The sequence below is a fragment of the Melanotaenia boesemani genome, chromosome 17, assembly GCF_017639745.1.
Source record: "Melanotaenia boesemani isolate fMelBoe1 chromosome 17, fMelBoe1.pri, whole genome shotgun sequence".
Lineage (NCBI taxonomy): Eukaryota > Metazoa > Chordata > Actinopteri > Atheriniformes > Melanotaeniidae > Melanotaenia > Melanotaenia boesemani.
In genome coordinates this window covers 20425354-20442012 of record NC_055698.1, presented here as the reverse complement: position 1 = coordinate 20442012, position 16659 = coordinate 20425354, and the positions used below count along the sequence as shown (strand labels likewise).

The 16659-nt window shown below is 38.3% G+C and overlaps 2 protein-coding genes across 3 annotated transcripts; one reads left to right on the top strand and one right to left on the bottom strand.

Moving 5' to 3' along the window:
* Window positions 1-756: 756 nt before the first annotated feature.
* LOC121657028 (cyclin-dependent kinases regulatory subunit 1-like) lies at window positions 757-2800 on the bottom strand. Its single transcript, XM_042012382.1, is given in 5 exon segments — window positions 757-1448; window positions 1450-1492; window positions 2119-2246; window positions 2398-2465; window positions 2664-2800. Coding segments are annotated over 4 exon segments (393 nt in total). The 5' UTR covers window positions 2457-2465; window positions 2664-2800; the 3' UTR covers window positions 757-1285.
* A 1821-nt stretch (window positions 2801-4621) lies between these two features.
* pbxip1a (pre-B-cell leukemia homeobox interacting protein 1a) lies at window positions 4622-16225 on the top strand. 2 transcript variants are annotated; one of them, XM_042011881.1, is made up of 10 exons: window positions 4622-4864; window positions 5654-5781; window positions 7024-7108; window positions 7201-7268; window positions 7672-8308; window positions 9096-9329; window positions 11214-11257; window positions 11428-11523; window positions 11696-11876; window positions 11979-16225. In XM_042011881.1, the coding sequence occupies exons 2-10, from the start codon at window positions 5710-5712 to the stop codon at window positions 12962-12964; spliced, it is 2403 nt and encodes an 800-aa protein (XP_041867815.1). In that variant the 5' UTR covers window positions 4622-4864; window positions 5654-5709; the 3' UTR covers window positions 12965-16225. The 2 variants fall into 2 exon arrangements, with proteins under 2 accessions (XP_041867815.1, XP_041867816.1); XM_042011882.1 differs by lacking the exon at window positions 4622-4864 and adding an exon at window positions 5000-5117.
* Window positions 16226-16659: the final 434 nt, after the last annotated feature.

Below are 16659 nucleotides of genomic sequence, written 5' to 3'. Positions count from 1 at the left end.
TTGCGATGCATTTTTAATATTCTTGTTAAATTGTATGCTTATTTGAAACACGTCTCTCTTAAAAAGAAGACCCTGAATCTCTATTATTTACTTTTATCAAGAAAAATGTTAAATCAATTTCCAATACTCATATAAGCCTTCTTCACAGCTCATTAAACTAAAGCCATTGTTAACGTAATACAGTCTGGATGCCAAACAAAGTGGCTTGTGTTGTGCGATTATGTGTCATAACCTGAACAGCAGTATAATCATAGATTTTCAGTAATCTGGTGAAACATGAGTTAAGATTTTTTTTGGTAGCATGTCTTAAAAATCACTTGAAAATAAGTTATTGGGAGACAGACATGAGGTGGTGATATAGTCAAGTCAGTATTTCATGCTATTTAGATTATGAATTAAGGAGCATAAGGTGCAGTTTTAATGTGCAGTTAGTGGGATGCCTGTTAATGTTAAAATCAGGCAAAAGCACAAGCATTTTGATTCAACAATGAAATGTAAACCTAATGTAATATTTCTATGCAAGAGTAAAAAATTATCAATTTCAGTTGTTCCATCAAGTCTAAAGCATTGAAAATAGCATAAACACAAGAGGGACAGGCTCAACAGAAGTCACTTCTCCATTATCTAATCTAATAAGCCCAGTTTACACTAAACAGCATTTTAGGTTGCCATTTAAGATTAAGCTTTTATGAAATTTTACATATAAACCTGTTTCATAATCACAGATTATGTAAGACTGAATACAAAGGCCAAAAAGATTTTTAAAATTATCATTTATTTCAGACAGGGCAATGTCATAAATACAGAGCAGCTCACTAGAGAGAAAAAAAAATGTTCATTGTAAAAGGAAGCCAAAAACTCATATTCTCTTATGAAAACAGGATCAAGGCTAATTTCTGAGACTGATTCAGATTTTCATGACAATACTGGTAAATGCCAAATTTACAGTCATTTAAACAAAGCAGCAACATGTCACTCAAATCCACAGACTGAGTTTTCAGGCTTAAACTATATTCGGGGTCAAATTATTCTGTCTGGCTTGGTCCACTATAAGAATACCTCAAATCTTTTAAGTTTCGCTCCCTACAACTTATAGTAAATTGATCAAAAAAAGCTGGAATATCCAAGCAAGTTCAGCAAGTCGGACAGGTGGGTTAAGTCAAAAGATTAGAATCTTTGTGGCAGATGGGTGTCGCTATTAACACATACAGAGGGTCCTTTTGCCAAGAAAAAGTTGAAGGTTGATCTTTTTTTTCCCCCCCTCATCACTTGCACCATTCCACATTCACTGTTCATAAATGTGATAGTTCATCTCCAGGTCCAGTACAATCAGCCTAAGGCACCTACCACACAAGAGCTTGGTTATCTGACAGCAGATGTCTACAGCGATGAGTTGGTGTATGGCACAGAGGGACTGATCTTTGTGGGACCCAGAAAATCTCTTATGACTTTGGATTTGGCAGAGGGCGTCGGAACAGCAAGATGTGTGGCTCTGTGGGGCAAAAATAAAAATAAAGATTAGGGTAACATTCTGAGCAAACAATTCGAAGCAACTAACTTTCTCTATCACTTGTAATTAACATGTTAAAAGGCAGCCTTCCAGTTACTTGAAAAAAAATAGACTTCTCATGCCTTAAATAAAATCTGTCTAATCTTAAATAAAATTTATAAAGTGAAAATTACGGTTTAAAAAGAAAAAGTTCTCTACATTAAAAAAAAAAAAAAAAGCTATAGATGTAAAATGACAGTTTGGTTTTTGAGTACAACGAGAAAAGCTGCATCTATCAGAAACAGAAAAAAGAAAATGTATAAAACTTCTTAATAAAACATTGCCAAAATCATACAACTGTACTCATCAAACTTACTGCCTGGTGAGGGTCATATATATATCTATATCTATATCTCTATATATATATATATATCTATATATATCTATATATATCTATATATATATATATATATATACACATATATATATATAAAGCATGTCTCTTAAGTGAAACTACCCACCCACAACGAGCCCCCGAAATTAAGCTGGACCAGTTATCAAGATGAATTGCAAATACTGTAGATGTTTTGTTATAAGTTGAAGACTATATTTTGTTATGATAATAATACCTGGCTGATGAATCATGTAATGAACCCATCCTTGGCTTTGCTGAACCCCGAGATTCCTCCACTCGGTCTCTGACATCAAATGAGTCTTGGGCACACGCTTTGCAATGTCTTTGGGTAACATTACATGTCTGTTAAAAAGAAATCATTAAGACCAACATTTACTATATTAATCGTGTATAGTATCATTGTATTCTCTATGAAATGGTGAAATTTTAAATACTAAGAGAATACTGCTAATGCTAATGTTAAATTACGTGTTGTACAAACAGCGATACCTACCTGTACTCGTATTTGTCATCGTCATATTTGTCAGAGTAGTATATCTGTTTATGAGACATGGCAGAAACCTGTCGAAACATTCCTAACCGTTAGTGAGTGTTCAGAATCTGATATTATAATACTATGAAGGTAATAAGTTTGAGCTAATCGAATGCAGCTAAGCTAACCAGTTTCAAGTAAGTCGACAACGACGGTTATGAATATGTAAACAACAAATCAGAAATCTTTGCTATTGAAACGCAGATTAAACCAAGCTTTAATACTACCTTATGTGGGTGACAAAGTATTCCGTAGAAACTAATCCAAACTATTCCGGGGTTAGCGTCCAACTAAAGCTCGACGTTTGCTCCCTCTTTGTTTCCCTCTCGAATGTTGTGAGCCCGCTTTTCACCGTTCAAATAGAACTAGCCTCATCCAATTGGTCAAACCAACGGAAATGCTAATTTGGTATTGGTTGATTCTTTTTGTCGCAGGAAATTGCGTAACCGCTATCTGGTTTTCTAATTGGCCAGTTTGGTAGGGGCCGTCCCACGCATGTTCGTGCTCCGTGCTGGATTTTGCTTAGTTGTTTATTAACTTTGACTTAAGATTATTAATAAAACTTAGATGTTTATGTTTTAATATGTCCGTTTTTTCTTTATTTTGTCCATAAAAAACAGAAAAATAACAGATTTTCCCTTATTGAAATCAAAAAGTAATTATGATCTAAAATTAAAAAGTTTGGTTCCTTCTCGAACAATTCATAAGTGATAATAATGTAATTATGTAAGGCCATTTTCCCTGCTTTTAACAGTCCTTTGGTTGTATATAACATACCGTGTCATACTTTTTTGAGTAATGTCACTTTAATTACCAAACATTTGTGTGTAATTGTGCATATTACAAGAAATTTAGAATAAAGCAGACTCATTGTTGCCTTTCAATACTCCTTAAAATGGTAAGGAGTACTGAGATAATCATATTTTGATTGTTAAAATGTATTCTGGATAATCATAAATTGATCAAATAATCAGACGGGCAATACTGATATAAACAACCAGCAAAATGACAGCAACATAAATCTCAGCAAGTACAAAGATAGTTGAGCAGTCTTAATATAACTAAATTAAACAAAAAATTCATTTTGACAGTCTGTCTGTCACCTAAAAAAATCATGACAAACAAGACAATAAGTAGTGACTACACAGTCTGCCTGTGGACTTTTTTTCCTGAAAGATTAAATCACAAAAAATGGGTTATAAAATGAGATATCAAAACACTCTGGTACCACTTTTCAACCAAATTAGCTCTGTCTCTTGAACCTGTCTATTTGGGATTCTGAAAACCTTGGCGCTATTTGCCAAAGAAATCCACAACCTGTTGAATTTCATTATTAAAAGTCAGTCCTGTCTGGTGAAATAAGCATGAATTGAAAATCATTGCACTCATGCAAAATAATGGCTCTCACTGTTTTCAGTAAGACTATATAAATATGTATATACCAGGTGTCTTTTTATACTTAAATAGGCAAGTGTTAAATGGCTTTACAAAGAAAATAACATTCATCTGTAAAAGAACTGGGCTTAAAAATTTGTGAAACAGCAGCCAATGTCAAATGGAAAACTTTAAAAGTCTATAAAACTAGGAATGCAAAAAATTTTTGCACATTGCTGGATCATACTCATCACTACTGTATCAGATGCTTATGCTTTTACATGCTTATGTGACATACAGTATTTAAAGATTATGCAACTCTGACAGGGACCCTGTATTAATTCTTATTTTGAGTACATTTGCCCGCTATGAATTGGGAAAACAGTTTTTGTTAGTTTGTTTTTTATTAGTAGGTGCTAATGATAAACATCTGAATGCATTTTAGCTTTAGGATTGCATTTCAGTTTGTGTGGAGGTAAAAATGTGCCTATCACAGACAAAACACTTAGCACACTAATAATAGTGGAGAAGGAGTCAGATGATGAAATAGGTGTCCTCACTGGAGCAATAGGAGTAGTGGGGTTGTCCACTCTGGTAAGTCCCACAGTCAAATATAGTTCTGCAGACGTGTCAGTGTGAGGCTGGTTCTTGTGGCCTCTCTCTCTCTCTCTCTCTCTCTTCTGTGTGTATATATATGTGTGTGGGTGTGTGTGCAACCATGCATTTTGAGGGTCAGGGTCATACATGTAGCTTCATTATTATAAACTGACCAGAAGGGGCTCTGTCCATCACCTGCCACCGTCACCTGCAGGCGTCAATCACGCTGGGATGGACGTCGGTCTCCCGACACGACACTTCTCTTTGATTGGTCCAGCCTTGATTTAAGGGCGGGCGCTCCATGGAACTTGCTGAAATCACATTGGACAAGAGGCGCCTTGAGTCGACGTGACGCAGCTTGGAATTCCCAAAGTTCCCAAGTTCAGCGGAGAAGTCTGTTGTTCTTACTTAAAACAAAACGTGCTGCTTGGAGACAGAAACAGCGACTGACTGAGAGGTAAGCAATTGGGTGAATAAACTGTCTCATATTCATTTAATTTTATAAAGACTAGCATGAGTGTGGCGTGCCTGCTGAATGCTGGGCCCTGAATGGAAACGCGGAAGAGTGGGAGTGGGAATGATCAGGCAACCATCCTTTGTTTACCATCACGAATGAACCTTGAATTTCGTTGCTACAGCAATCATACCCCCTTACGTCTGTGTCGTTTATGTTCATATCAAAGCCTTAGCGCATTTAGAGTTACCGACGAGTGAGTATTAACCTTTGTTTGGTCGTTTGTGGATGAATGAGCTCTTCGTGTCTGGGCTTTGACCGTTTTTGGTAATTTAACTGCCGCATAGATTGACTGGATGCATGTACCTGAATGCGTGGTTGTCTAGAAGTAGCAGTAGTGGTTAATAAAACCAGGGAAATTGTTGTCTTTTTTGTTACAGGACCCATTGTTTCACTGCGCAGTGGTGTATTATGGATGCCACCGTACTGTTACATAACTTGAATCAACGACAATCAGCTCTTTATCCTGTGTACGCAGTGTATTGTTTCTTAATCTGAATCGCTATTGCATAATTGTGTTCTTTTCAAACAATAGTTTATATTATCACCTACCCAAATCCTGTAATGACACACAGTTGTGTCATATTCTGCGCCCTCTCGTGTCACCACAGCATAACTAATATTTTGAGCTGCAGTAAGATTATTGCACCTAGGTCATTTTCTTGACTACCACAAGGCATGTGCGGTTTGGCTTGTTCAATGAAGACACGTTGTTGCTGTCGTCACGTGCAGGATATCATACAGCAGAATCTGTCTCGTGCTGTGCCAAGTTGAGCCGGGAGAGGGCGATGTCGGATAGCAGTAACAGCACAGGCAGCAGCGGCTCCTCAACCAACAGCTGGACACTCCTATCCCCGGAGGTTAGTCTGCGTCATGTAAATCTCTTGAGACTGGACATCATTTCAAATAATACTTATTATTATAGCCCAATAACACAGGTTCTTAAAAAAAGAGAGAGAGAAAAACAAGTTTCCTAAATCATGGTGGATTTCTGTATAACCAGACAAAAATATGCCCAGTTTAAGTTAAAACACCTATTCCCCTTTACAGTAATGCAGTTTATTTATCTTGTTGAACTTTAACTTTTTAATCGATTTTGATATTATTTATTAGTTTGTACTGTGGTACTGATCAGTTTTTCTAATACAAAACTGTATAAATCAGCCAAAACATAATGATCACTTGTGCAATATTGAGAATGTCCTCCCCATGCTGCCAAAAGAGGTTTGACCAGTCAGCACATGTTCAAAGAACACCAAAGGATGTTCAAGATGTCTAGATCCTTTGGGCTCTGTGGGTTGTGGTCTTTGTGGATTGAGCTCACTTCCCACAGTTGCCATCAGTTCCCTTCAGGTTGTTATCTGAGGAGTTTGGAAGTTCAGTGAGCATTTCAGGCGCTTTGTTGCATATAGGTGCTTGTCATTTTTAGTAGGGCTGACTACTGCCCTGCGAAGGGAGGCTGCTACTGTAGGAGAGATTTGCCATAGGAAATTGTGGGTGACTGGTGTGCACAAATGATATAGTTGGTGTCAAATGCCAAAGAATCCAATTTTTCTAGTGGGACTGCATTTTAAATGGTGTTAATCATTATACTTATATATTTCACTGAGAACAGTATAAAGAGAATATATTAAATGTCAATCTGTTTTTTTGGTACTGTTGAGGCAAAAAACTGCACCACTGAAATTCACTGAATACTTTCACAATCTTGTTAAGGAATTTCAGGTTTGATAAGGCTCTTTTATACCCGTTCATGTTATCTTTTAGCCAATTAGCATATTGACTTTTGTGGATACAGAGGTGTGATTTGTTAGTTGAGGAAATTATCTTATTAATGTATAATTTTCTGTGTTTAAAAAATAATTTCTGTTAAGTGTAAGTTAACTGTTGGAAAAATCTGAATGATTTGCTATTTAATCCCTAATTGAGACAACTGAAGGGCATGTCAAAATTTAGAATAAAACCATTTGACTCATTTGCTGCCATTGATTCCCTGATGTCAGACATGTGTTATTGGGTGTACTGTAAATGTCAAGGTCAGTGTTACCAATAAGGCATTAATTATAGGATTACTGATCCAGTTGGGTGTTCTTGCTCCACAGGAAGCTGCCATTGAGAATGTTGGGCCTGTGGACGACGGCACTGAGAGTCTGGGCGACGCTCCCAGTCTCTCTGAGGAAATTGCAGGTATTGAAAAGTAAAGATTGGTGGCTAGGCTTGTGATGTAGATGTTGTTAGTTTTAAATATTTCATGTTTGCTTTTGCATGTTTTGCTTCAGGAGCTGCTGCCGAGTACAAACTAGCTGACGTGCCAGTCGAAACTATCTTATCTGAAGAAGGCCACCAGGTTGGTACAGAATAAACCAAACAAAAATCTTGTTAAGGTAAATTAAATCATAAAAATATGTAACATTGTAGGCACAAAACCTCCTGCTGAATGCTTTCGCTCATATAACCAACAGTAGGTTTATGTTTCAGAACAGCAGAAGTGGCATTTTCAGTAAAACATAGAAACTACAACTGCTTCAGTGCTGAGACGACAACATCTACAGTAGTTTCAATTAAGGATTAAAGAGTGGTTCTGTTAAAGTTGTCAGAAGCTATATTGGCCTCAATTAAAAAAAAAATGACCTAAATAACTGTTGGAGGTAAAGTAGTTGGCATAAGATGGCATAAACCTAAATTATGAAAAGATTGCAAAGTATATAAGTATGTCCAGGTTATCCTCCTCCTTTCTGCCTGATCACCAGGTGTGTCAAGAGACCTCCCCAGAGTCCAGCGAGGGTCCCATTCCACCAAGTCCAACCCGACTGAGCCCTCTTCCATCCAACTCTCTTGACCCATCAGATGTCGATATGGAGAGCCAGCCTCCAGTTATCCATGATATTGTTACCAGCTCCCCAAGTGACAATGAGCACCAGGGTGCCATGCCTTTTGTCACCAACATCGATCTGGGGGCTGCACTAGATATTCCAGTTGTTGAAATGTCCCTAGCTGAGCCCGATCAGTCCTGCTCTGGTCTTCCTTTGACCGAGATCCCCGTCTCTGTAGGGCCTGTACTTGACACGCCTGTTGATTCTGAGCTGATTCCTGCGAGTCCTTCTGGGGAGAGTCAAATCTTCAGTGCTGAACCCGAGGTCAACGTCCACACAGAGACGCTTACAGCCACTGATCCTCCATCTCATGTTGAAGCTGATATCAGCTTTGTTCCAGACAGCACAGAATCTCCAAGCCCAGTCCCAGAGAGTCTAGTAACAGAACACGATGAAAGCCCTGAACCAGAGACTGTTGGTCCAGCTGAGACACAAGAAGAGGAGGCTGCCTCTGAAAATGAGCCAGCAAAGCCACCCGACACAGTGACTCCTCATGAGACAGTGGATGAAGAAGGTATGGAATTAGTCAGCTGCAAAGTAGTAAATAGTTGCAAACAGACATTTACTCTGCTTGGATTGGATGTCCTGCTCTATCATTCTTTCTAAGTATATTCATATGTTAATTTAAAAATACTAAATGGTTATACTTTCTGCTAGCTCCCCTCGGAAAAGACTGGTTTTCATTGTCATTTTGTCCACCAGTTATGGTGGAACTGCAGATCTGAGGTGCTGTGGCTGTTTACAGCTTTTTACTAGTTGGTAGCAAAGCCTTGAGGAAAGTACAGTCAATGCAGTTAAGTAGTGACTGTACTTGACAGTTCCTGATGTTTTGTACATATGCTTCTTATCTGAATCACGGCAACAGCTGGAACGTGATTTTATCAGAATGTCAGTGAAAACCACACCCTGCTGAGAAATAAAGTCAATCCCAAAGCATGAAATTACTGTTGTTGCAATTTAGTGAGAAAATGTTATCCGTTTCCAGAATCTGTGTCGTCTTATTGACAGACATTTTTCACATGCTGTTTGCTCATTTTGTGTTGTGAATTTCATGTTTATATTTAGTTTCTGGGATTTCTTTTATGATGATAGCTGCCAGTCGATAATTACAGTCTTGGAAATAACCTCAGCACTGACAGTTTAGTCTCTAAAGATGTGGAGAAGATTTATTGAAGTGGCTTGGAGCCACATTTGAATACATGTGGTTTAGGTTCACACACAAATATCATCATCACAAAGACTTTGCTGTCTTAGAATTCTGTTTTCATGTTCACAGTCTCTTTTATTCCCTTTATGTCCAGAGCCATCCAGCAGTTTTGAGACGGGTGACACAAGCGGCTTTGATGATGGACTGAGGAGGAGGAATGCACCGCCCTTCGATACTACAAGAACAAGAACATCAGATGAGGAAGATGATGAAGAGGAGGAAGACTTTAAGATAGCTGAAAAGAAGGAGGAAAAGTCTTGGTTCTCCATGAACAAATGCATTGTGGCGGCTCTGATTCTGCTCTTCTTAGGTTCCCTCTTTCTCTCAGGTGAGTTCCTGTCATGTTAAGCAAACATGCAAAGCATGCATGCTACAACAACAAAATCATTTTATGGGATTTTTAAACTTATCCCTTAATATTCATGTTAGAAAAGGCTTAGGAGGAAGTATGTGTTTACTGTACATAATCTTTTAGAAATGATCAAAGCACATTTTCATAACAAGTTTTTTAAAAGAGGTTTATCTCTAAAGTCTAGTACAAAAGCAGGAAAAGAAATTTTGAAAGAGTTTCAGAAGTCCTGGTGAACTATTACTGAATACCACTCAAAAATATAAAGTGTAACTCCTTCAAAGGAAAATGCAAATAAAAGAGGTGTGGCTTGAGATGTTTGTGCTGTATTCTGAATAAAAAAGTGATCTGCAAGCCTGAAAACCAAATGCTGAACATCATGTCAATCTTCAGTTAAATTTACATGTTCCTGCTCAGCATTGTCCTGCTGAAGTAAGGAGGCGCTGTCCTGGAAAAGACATGATGTGTTTAAAATAAAATAAAAACACACAACATAGACTTAACTTTGTTGACTTCACTAATGTGCAAGATGCTCATGTATGTGTCTAATAATGTAGCTTAACACTATTATGGGTGCTAGCTCACTAATTGCATACTAGGTGGCTTCACCTCTTTAGCCTGAACGCATGCAGCATCCATAACTTCCTAAAGTTATGGAAACTCAATCTATCTGAAATTAAGTGGGACCTGGAAAAGGCAGCAACATCTCTAGATATCACATTTTAGTTGTTTTTTTTTTCTGTTTTTCACTTTAAGATTATGTCAGTTTCTAATATAAAGTCACCAGAAAGCCAAAGATCACAACCCTTTAGTAACAGTTTCTGTCTTTTCTTTTCCGTGCAGATTTTTCTGGATTTCCTGAATCTTTATTTTATGTACCATAAATGACAAAATCCCCAAGAATTTCAATTTTGAGTTGACAAACATTATTTTTCAGTTATTATTTACCCATACTTTTTTTTTTTTCCTTGCAGAGAGGTGATTTCTCCTCGTCCTTTGTTCTGAAAAGTTAAGCCTCTCTGGGATGTTTTTTTTTTTTTTTTTTTTTTACAGACCTGTTTCCAATTAACCAAATAAGTTGTGAGATTTTTCACAACTTATTTTTTTTTCCTCTTTCTTTTCCAGCAGTACGTAACTTTTCCAGTCTGCTGTTTCCTTTCTGCCAACTATTTTTTTTTCCATTGTGTTGCAGGAATAAATTTTCCAAAACAAAATCAGACTTTTCAGTTTCCATATTTAAAATGTCGTCTGTGTCTATCATGGTGTTCTGTTTTTATTAAACAGCAACACCTGTTGCAGCATAGATTAGACAGCTTAAAGGTTTTGCTGTAACCGTCATTATTACACATCAGCTTGTTTAGCAATGACGGTATTTATGTGTTACCTAAGCACATTTATTTGCAGTTGTCAGCAGTACTTAGATACCCATTTTTACATGTTGTTGACTAAGCTGCGCTATGTCAACAGGTTTCCTCTCTGACCTGGATTCTGGTAGGTCCAGTACCAATGACGAGGCCGCAGTGTAAACGCCTTCATTCGTTGGCCAGCTCAGTTGGCTGTCAAGAGTGCTTAATCTGGCCTGACAGCTCATGCAGCAGCAGCAGAAAAAGGCACTGCTCAGAAGGACTCTGGTTTTTAGGGGGCTCAAGCTGGGGGGGATTACAGCTGCTGATTATCGTCTTTTAGACAAACTAATGCTTTTGCACAAAATTAAATATCTTCAAATAAATAAAGTATACTGGGGTAGTGTTAATGCCTGAACTCAAAGAATGAACCTCACAACCAGAGAAAATTTGTGCAACAGCTCAGCGGCTGTGTCAATAAACGTGTCTTGTGTGAACGGGATATTTTCTTGTTTGACAGGTGACTTTGACGCCTCTGAACTGAGTGATGGAGAACAAACCCAGGTCTGTCTCCACTGTCTCTTATTCCAGTTTATTCTCAGTGTCAACTATTTGTCTTTGCAAAACTATTTAAATAAAACATTTTCATTAAAACTGTAAAGATGAACAGTAAACATAAAAAGATAACGTATAAAATATTTGCTCTGTTCGTGTGCCAATGATTTTCAATCCAGGACTGGCTTAGTGATGATCCACAGGATATGAAAGAGCTATTGGATAAACTGACACAGGAAAACCAACAAATCACTCAGCTAGAGGCTCAACTACAGGTCAGCATAGAGCCCTACTGAGGCTATTTTTTATATTATTCAATTATGCCCTGTCATTTAAACTGCTAAGTATTTATTATTGTCCAGGCTGTGCAGCATCTACATTTGAGAAGTGCTTTTTTTTTTTTTTTTTTTTTTGGTGTAATGCATCTTTATTCTGTTTATTTCTCAGATGAAGAAAGAGAACCTTGACTCTGAGATAGAGGCGGTGGCTGCAAGTGGTGATGAGAAGGGTAAAGCTGATTTGGAACAAGAAAATGCAAACTTGAAGGAGCAGCTGTCGTCTCTGCCTGAGCTGAAGAGAGAGCTGGAAAGTCTGAGGGCCAGAGTGACCGAACTCAACCAGCTTACGGGTATGATGTGGCAAAATCATGATTACTGAAATCACAGCTGCTACATGTAGTTTTTATTAAACTTTTCAACTACGTAATTTGCATATGTCTTGATTCTTCTAGCTACTTCTGATACAGCCTCTCAGCCTAGTGACAAAGACGCTCAGAGTTCTCATCAAACAGCTGGACCAGAGTGGAGGAAGGACACAAATATGGAAGCAAAGCTAAAGGAAGAACTCAAGAGACAGAAGGTTCTTTTGGAGGAGAGTAAGAAAAGGCTTGAGGGAATGAAAAAAGATGGAGGAGACCGAAAACGAGTTCAGGACAGCTTGGAGGAGATCCAGAAGAAACTCTCTGAACAAGTAGAAAGGTGGGGGAAGAAGAAGCCACACGAGGCTAAATGGAAAGGGAACAAAGGCAAAAACAGCGAACGGGACCACTGGAAGAAGGAGGAAAAGAAGGAGTGGAGAGGTGAAAAAGAATGGAAGCACAACAAAGACGAGAAAAAGGAGAAGGAGTGGAAGCCTCAGAAGCAAAACTCTCACAAAGAAGCCTGGAGGAAACATCAGGATGAGTGGGAGAGGAAGAAGGGTGAACGCAGAACAGACAGAGAAGAAAGGAGGAAGGAGAAACCATGGCACAGCCGGCCAGGTAAAACCTCTCACCACCCTCATCAGCACCACCAGTCCCGCCAACCTCATCAGCACCACCACAACGACTTCTGGAGAGACCAGGAGCAGAAGCTCTATGGCAACGTCCGCCCCCAGCTGGGATGCACCTCTGTGGAAGACTGTGCCAACAAGGAGGGGCTCTATCCAGTGGAGCTGTCCGAGTTTGAGGAACTGCTGGAGGGCTACCTGAGCAAGCTTGAAGGGTCCCCAAATGAGTCCAAGGAAAAGATCAGGATGCTGACTGCGGAGTTCTTCGAGGATGGCGTGTTTATTCATGACAGGGTTCTCTTCAGCGACTTTGCTGAGGACGTGGCTGACATTTTGGAAGACATGGTGGACGTATTGGAGGGCAAAGGGCAGAAGGACGATGACTCCCTTGAGGAGGAGATGGAGGAGTTTGAGCGAGAGGCCCTGTGGAAGTTTGCCGCCACAGCTTAAAAATAAACACAGAGTTGAAAGCAGTAAAATCCAAGTGGAAGACACAGTACAGGTGGTGGTTTTATAGGACATTTCTTGCCCACCTTCTCCTCTTCAGAGCTGTAATTGCAGTAGCTTTTGGTACAGAGTGGTTGTGCCTCTCATAAATGTGTCCCTCTGAGTCTCTAATTATAAGCTACACTTGTATTTGTCATTTTGGACTTAGTTGTTACCTACCTCTGTCGAGTCATGCCTCCTAAAGTGAAGTCCCTCAGTAATGTGTCGTGTGAATGTCCTTAGCTATTTAGTGCTGTATACAGTGCATGTTTCTGCCCCAGAACAAAAACAACAGGGCCTTACAGAGATGGTCATTTCATTTTAATTAGCAACAGTGAAATGGGCAAATCAATAAAAATCAAACAATATAACATAGAAAAATCTTTTTAATTGGATGTTAAATGCTTTTCTTTGTGTGGGAAAAGCTACCGTTCTACACTCCATGAAGGCTAAAATACATGGTCAGTGATATTTTGTGCAGATACCACTTGCCTACAGTAACTGTCAAGAGATCCTGGTTCCTTTCTGTGATACAAATCAAGATCAGGTTAGACCAGTTCTTTTGTCAGCAGCTGCCTTTAGCAGAACAAACAGACAACAGTCGGTTTAAGAGCCCTAAACAACGTTTCACCTTGCAGCTCGCCTCCAGTTTGTGGAATCAGCTTGTCGGGACGTCACTGCTGCTAAAAGAAAGCAATACAAAGTCCGAGCCATATTTGATAAAAGACCGCTAAACTACTTTAGCACTTTCCTTTAAAACATTTCAAAAACACATTTTTTCACTTTTCTTTTCTATTTATTTTCTGTTAAACACTAGTTCTGCAGTATTTGTGTAGAGTAGCCACAAGGCAGATCATTCTTAGTTACGAATTAGAGGTTCGTGATGTGAAGTAGAGTTTATTTTATTCATTGTTCTTTTGATTCGCCAAAATGAGGTTTTTTCAACCAAACCAGTATTCTGTTTTCCTGATTTCTCTTTTTTTTTTTTTTTTTTTTTTTTTTTTCATGAATAAATATGAACTAACTTGCATGCAAGGAATCTAGATGTAGTTTTTTGGGGGGTGTAAAAAAAAACAAAGATGCTGCATTACATTCTAGTTTTCAGTTCTCTAAGTCGAGTAAGCCAGGCAAAGCTGAAACAAGACTAGCACAAAGCAAAATCCAAAAGGTACTCCTGTGTTACTTTTTAAGTGAAGATTAAATAAGATTTTTTTTTCTTTCACTTTTGATGTTTGACTTTTTGAGTGGATGTAAAGCTAAAACAGACAAGTTGTGATTGTTCTTTTTCAGTGATTGAAAGAAGCTTTTTAAGTCTCTCGTGATTATTTATTCTGTCACTCTTTCCCTTCGTTTTTTTGAGAAGAGCCACAGATTTGGACCCAAGCTGTTCACTGAATGTTAAAAATGGTTTTCATTTCTATTGCTTTTCAAAAAGTTAGCTTTCTGATTGCTGCTTATGTGCCTTTACCATGGTAAATATCTTAGATTAGACAAGAGGTCTTTGAGTTCATTTGCTTCCGCTAGAAGAAGAAGAGTTTACACTACTTTCAGTTTTACTGCTGATAATAAGGCAAAGAGTGAATGTAACAGAGTTTACATGTGAAGTGTTGAACTGATTTTTGGTCTGCTGTTTGTTGCAGGGAACAAATTTTTTTTGAAGGTTTGCAGACCAAAGGGTTTGAAGGATAGCAGACTAATCTCAACACATGAATCCTTTTAATGGTCATGAGAGCTAAATTGATATTTGAAGGGCTCTGCATATTGATAATATGGTACTGGCTCAGATCTGGATGTAACTGATCCCTGGAAGATATATCTATTTTTTTTTTTTCATCATCCATTGTGTCTTGTTTTTAGAAGGTAAATGTTGAGTTCAATAAATTTTCCACCGTTAAGTTTGTAAATTGTCCTTTTTTTTTAATGAGTTACTGGTTTTATTTATTAAAATGTTTTAGGGCATTATCTGGCCCTCCCCAGGTATTGAAAGTAGGTAAATACAACCTTAGAGCAACAACACAAGACAAGTAACACCCTCATTTTCTGTTTGATTAAAAACTAAGCCAAATTACAGAAGCAGTGTTTGAAAAACCAAGTACATTCTGTGGCTCAGGAGCTTGTGGAACCACCTTTTAGGAGCAATGCTTTGAAGTCATTATTTTCTACATGATGCTATCTTGTGGACGATCTTGCTTGAGTTCATTACTGTTTGCAGACATTAATTTAATACCTATTAAAGCATTTTAATCAAGTTGAGGTCTGCAGTTTGACTTGACCACTGAAGCACCCTGATTCTTTTCATTCTGTCAAATTTGTAGCTGTGCATGAGATCTTTGGTTTCCTGCATGACCCAGTCTAGAACAAGCTTTAAGCTAGCAGATAGAAGATCTCTCATTCAAAACACTTGAGTAAATGGAGGAGTTCATGGCTGACTGTGACTACAAGGTGTCCAGATCCTGATGTTGCAAAACAAGCCCAGATTAACAGTTTTCCAGATCATTTTTGACATCTGTTTGGTGTTCAACAAACATGGTGCTGTGCATTCTGACCAAACCTCTCCACTTTGGTAGTGTAGCTTTGTAAACCTAAGCTGTGCTGTCATGTTCTTTATGGAGAGAAGAGGATTTCTCCTGACAACCCTTCTGAACAAGCCATACTTGATCTGTCTTTTTTTTCTAATTGTACTGTCAACTTCAACATTTGACATGCTAACTGAGGACTTTAGAGTTTCAGATGTAGCGCTTGGGTTCTCTGAGCGCCACTGGCAGCTGTCTTGAATGTTTTCCACATGTGAACAATCTCTCTCACTGTAGAGTTACAGACCCCAAATTGTTTATAAATGGCCTTATAACCCTTCTCAAATTGATGTGCACAAAAGCTTTTCTTTGATTCTTGCTATTGTCATCCCTAATTGGCCTTCAAATAACACATACCTGAATGCTCCAAAGCAGCAAACAGTGCTCTTGCTTGCTAATGATAAGTGAATGAGTGCATTTGATTAGAAGCCCCAAGCACTACTTACAATCTTAATTCCTATAGAAGCAACAAAAATGTACTTTTTTTTAGTCTCTGCTTCTGCATTTTGTCTTTTTTTTTCATAAATAATGGCATTGTGTAATATATCATGTACTTATTGTGTTATTTAGGTTGTTTCAATGTAATTGCAAGAGCTGCTGAGGATCAGATCATTTGTGTGTGTTTTCTGATCATTAAAACCATAGAAATGAACGTGGTTGTGATTTATCTTTCCAGTCTACTTCTTTAAATGTCAATAAGCCCACTGAATAGATTTCCAGTGAAAAGCATGACAGTGGGTGTTCTTTACACTTTCAATACTGAAAATTTAGCAATAGTAACCAGCTATGTGGCATCTAACTCACTTTTTGGGGTGACGTGTTGGCATGACTGGCATCTGTTATCACAGCTGAGATGCCTAACTGAAATATTTACACCCAGATTAAATACTCCGAGCAGGAGCTTACACACACACAGGCACGAACTCACCCTCAGCTTGTGCTAACACGACAGCCGAACAGTCATTGACTAGATATGCTGATGAACGAGAACAAGTCAGTCATTATGAAACTGCAGAGAGAGCCTGTCATTCTTTGAATTCTACAACAAATTCTGTCAGCAAAGAAGCATTTCAGTAGACATGCGTT

Bases quoted from the DNA above. Each gene is read 5' to 3' on its own strand.
- pbxip1a (XM_042011881.1), top strand. From the start codon at position 5,710: ATGTCGGATAGCAGTAACAGCACAGGCAGCAGCGGCTCCTCAACCAAC. The intron at 8,309-9,095 runs GTATGGAATTAG...CTTTATGTCCAG, and splicing joins TGAGACAGTGGATGAAGAAG to AGCCATCCAGCAGTTTTGAG. The intron at 11,258-11,427 runs GTCTGTCTCCAC...TTTTCAATCCAG, and splicing joins GTGATGGAGAACAAACCCAG to GACTGGCTTAGTGATGATCC.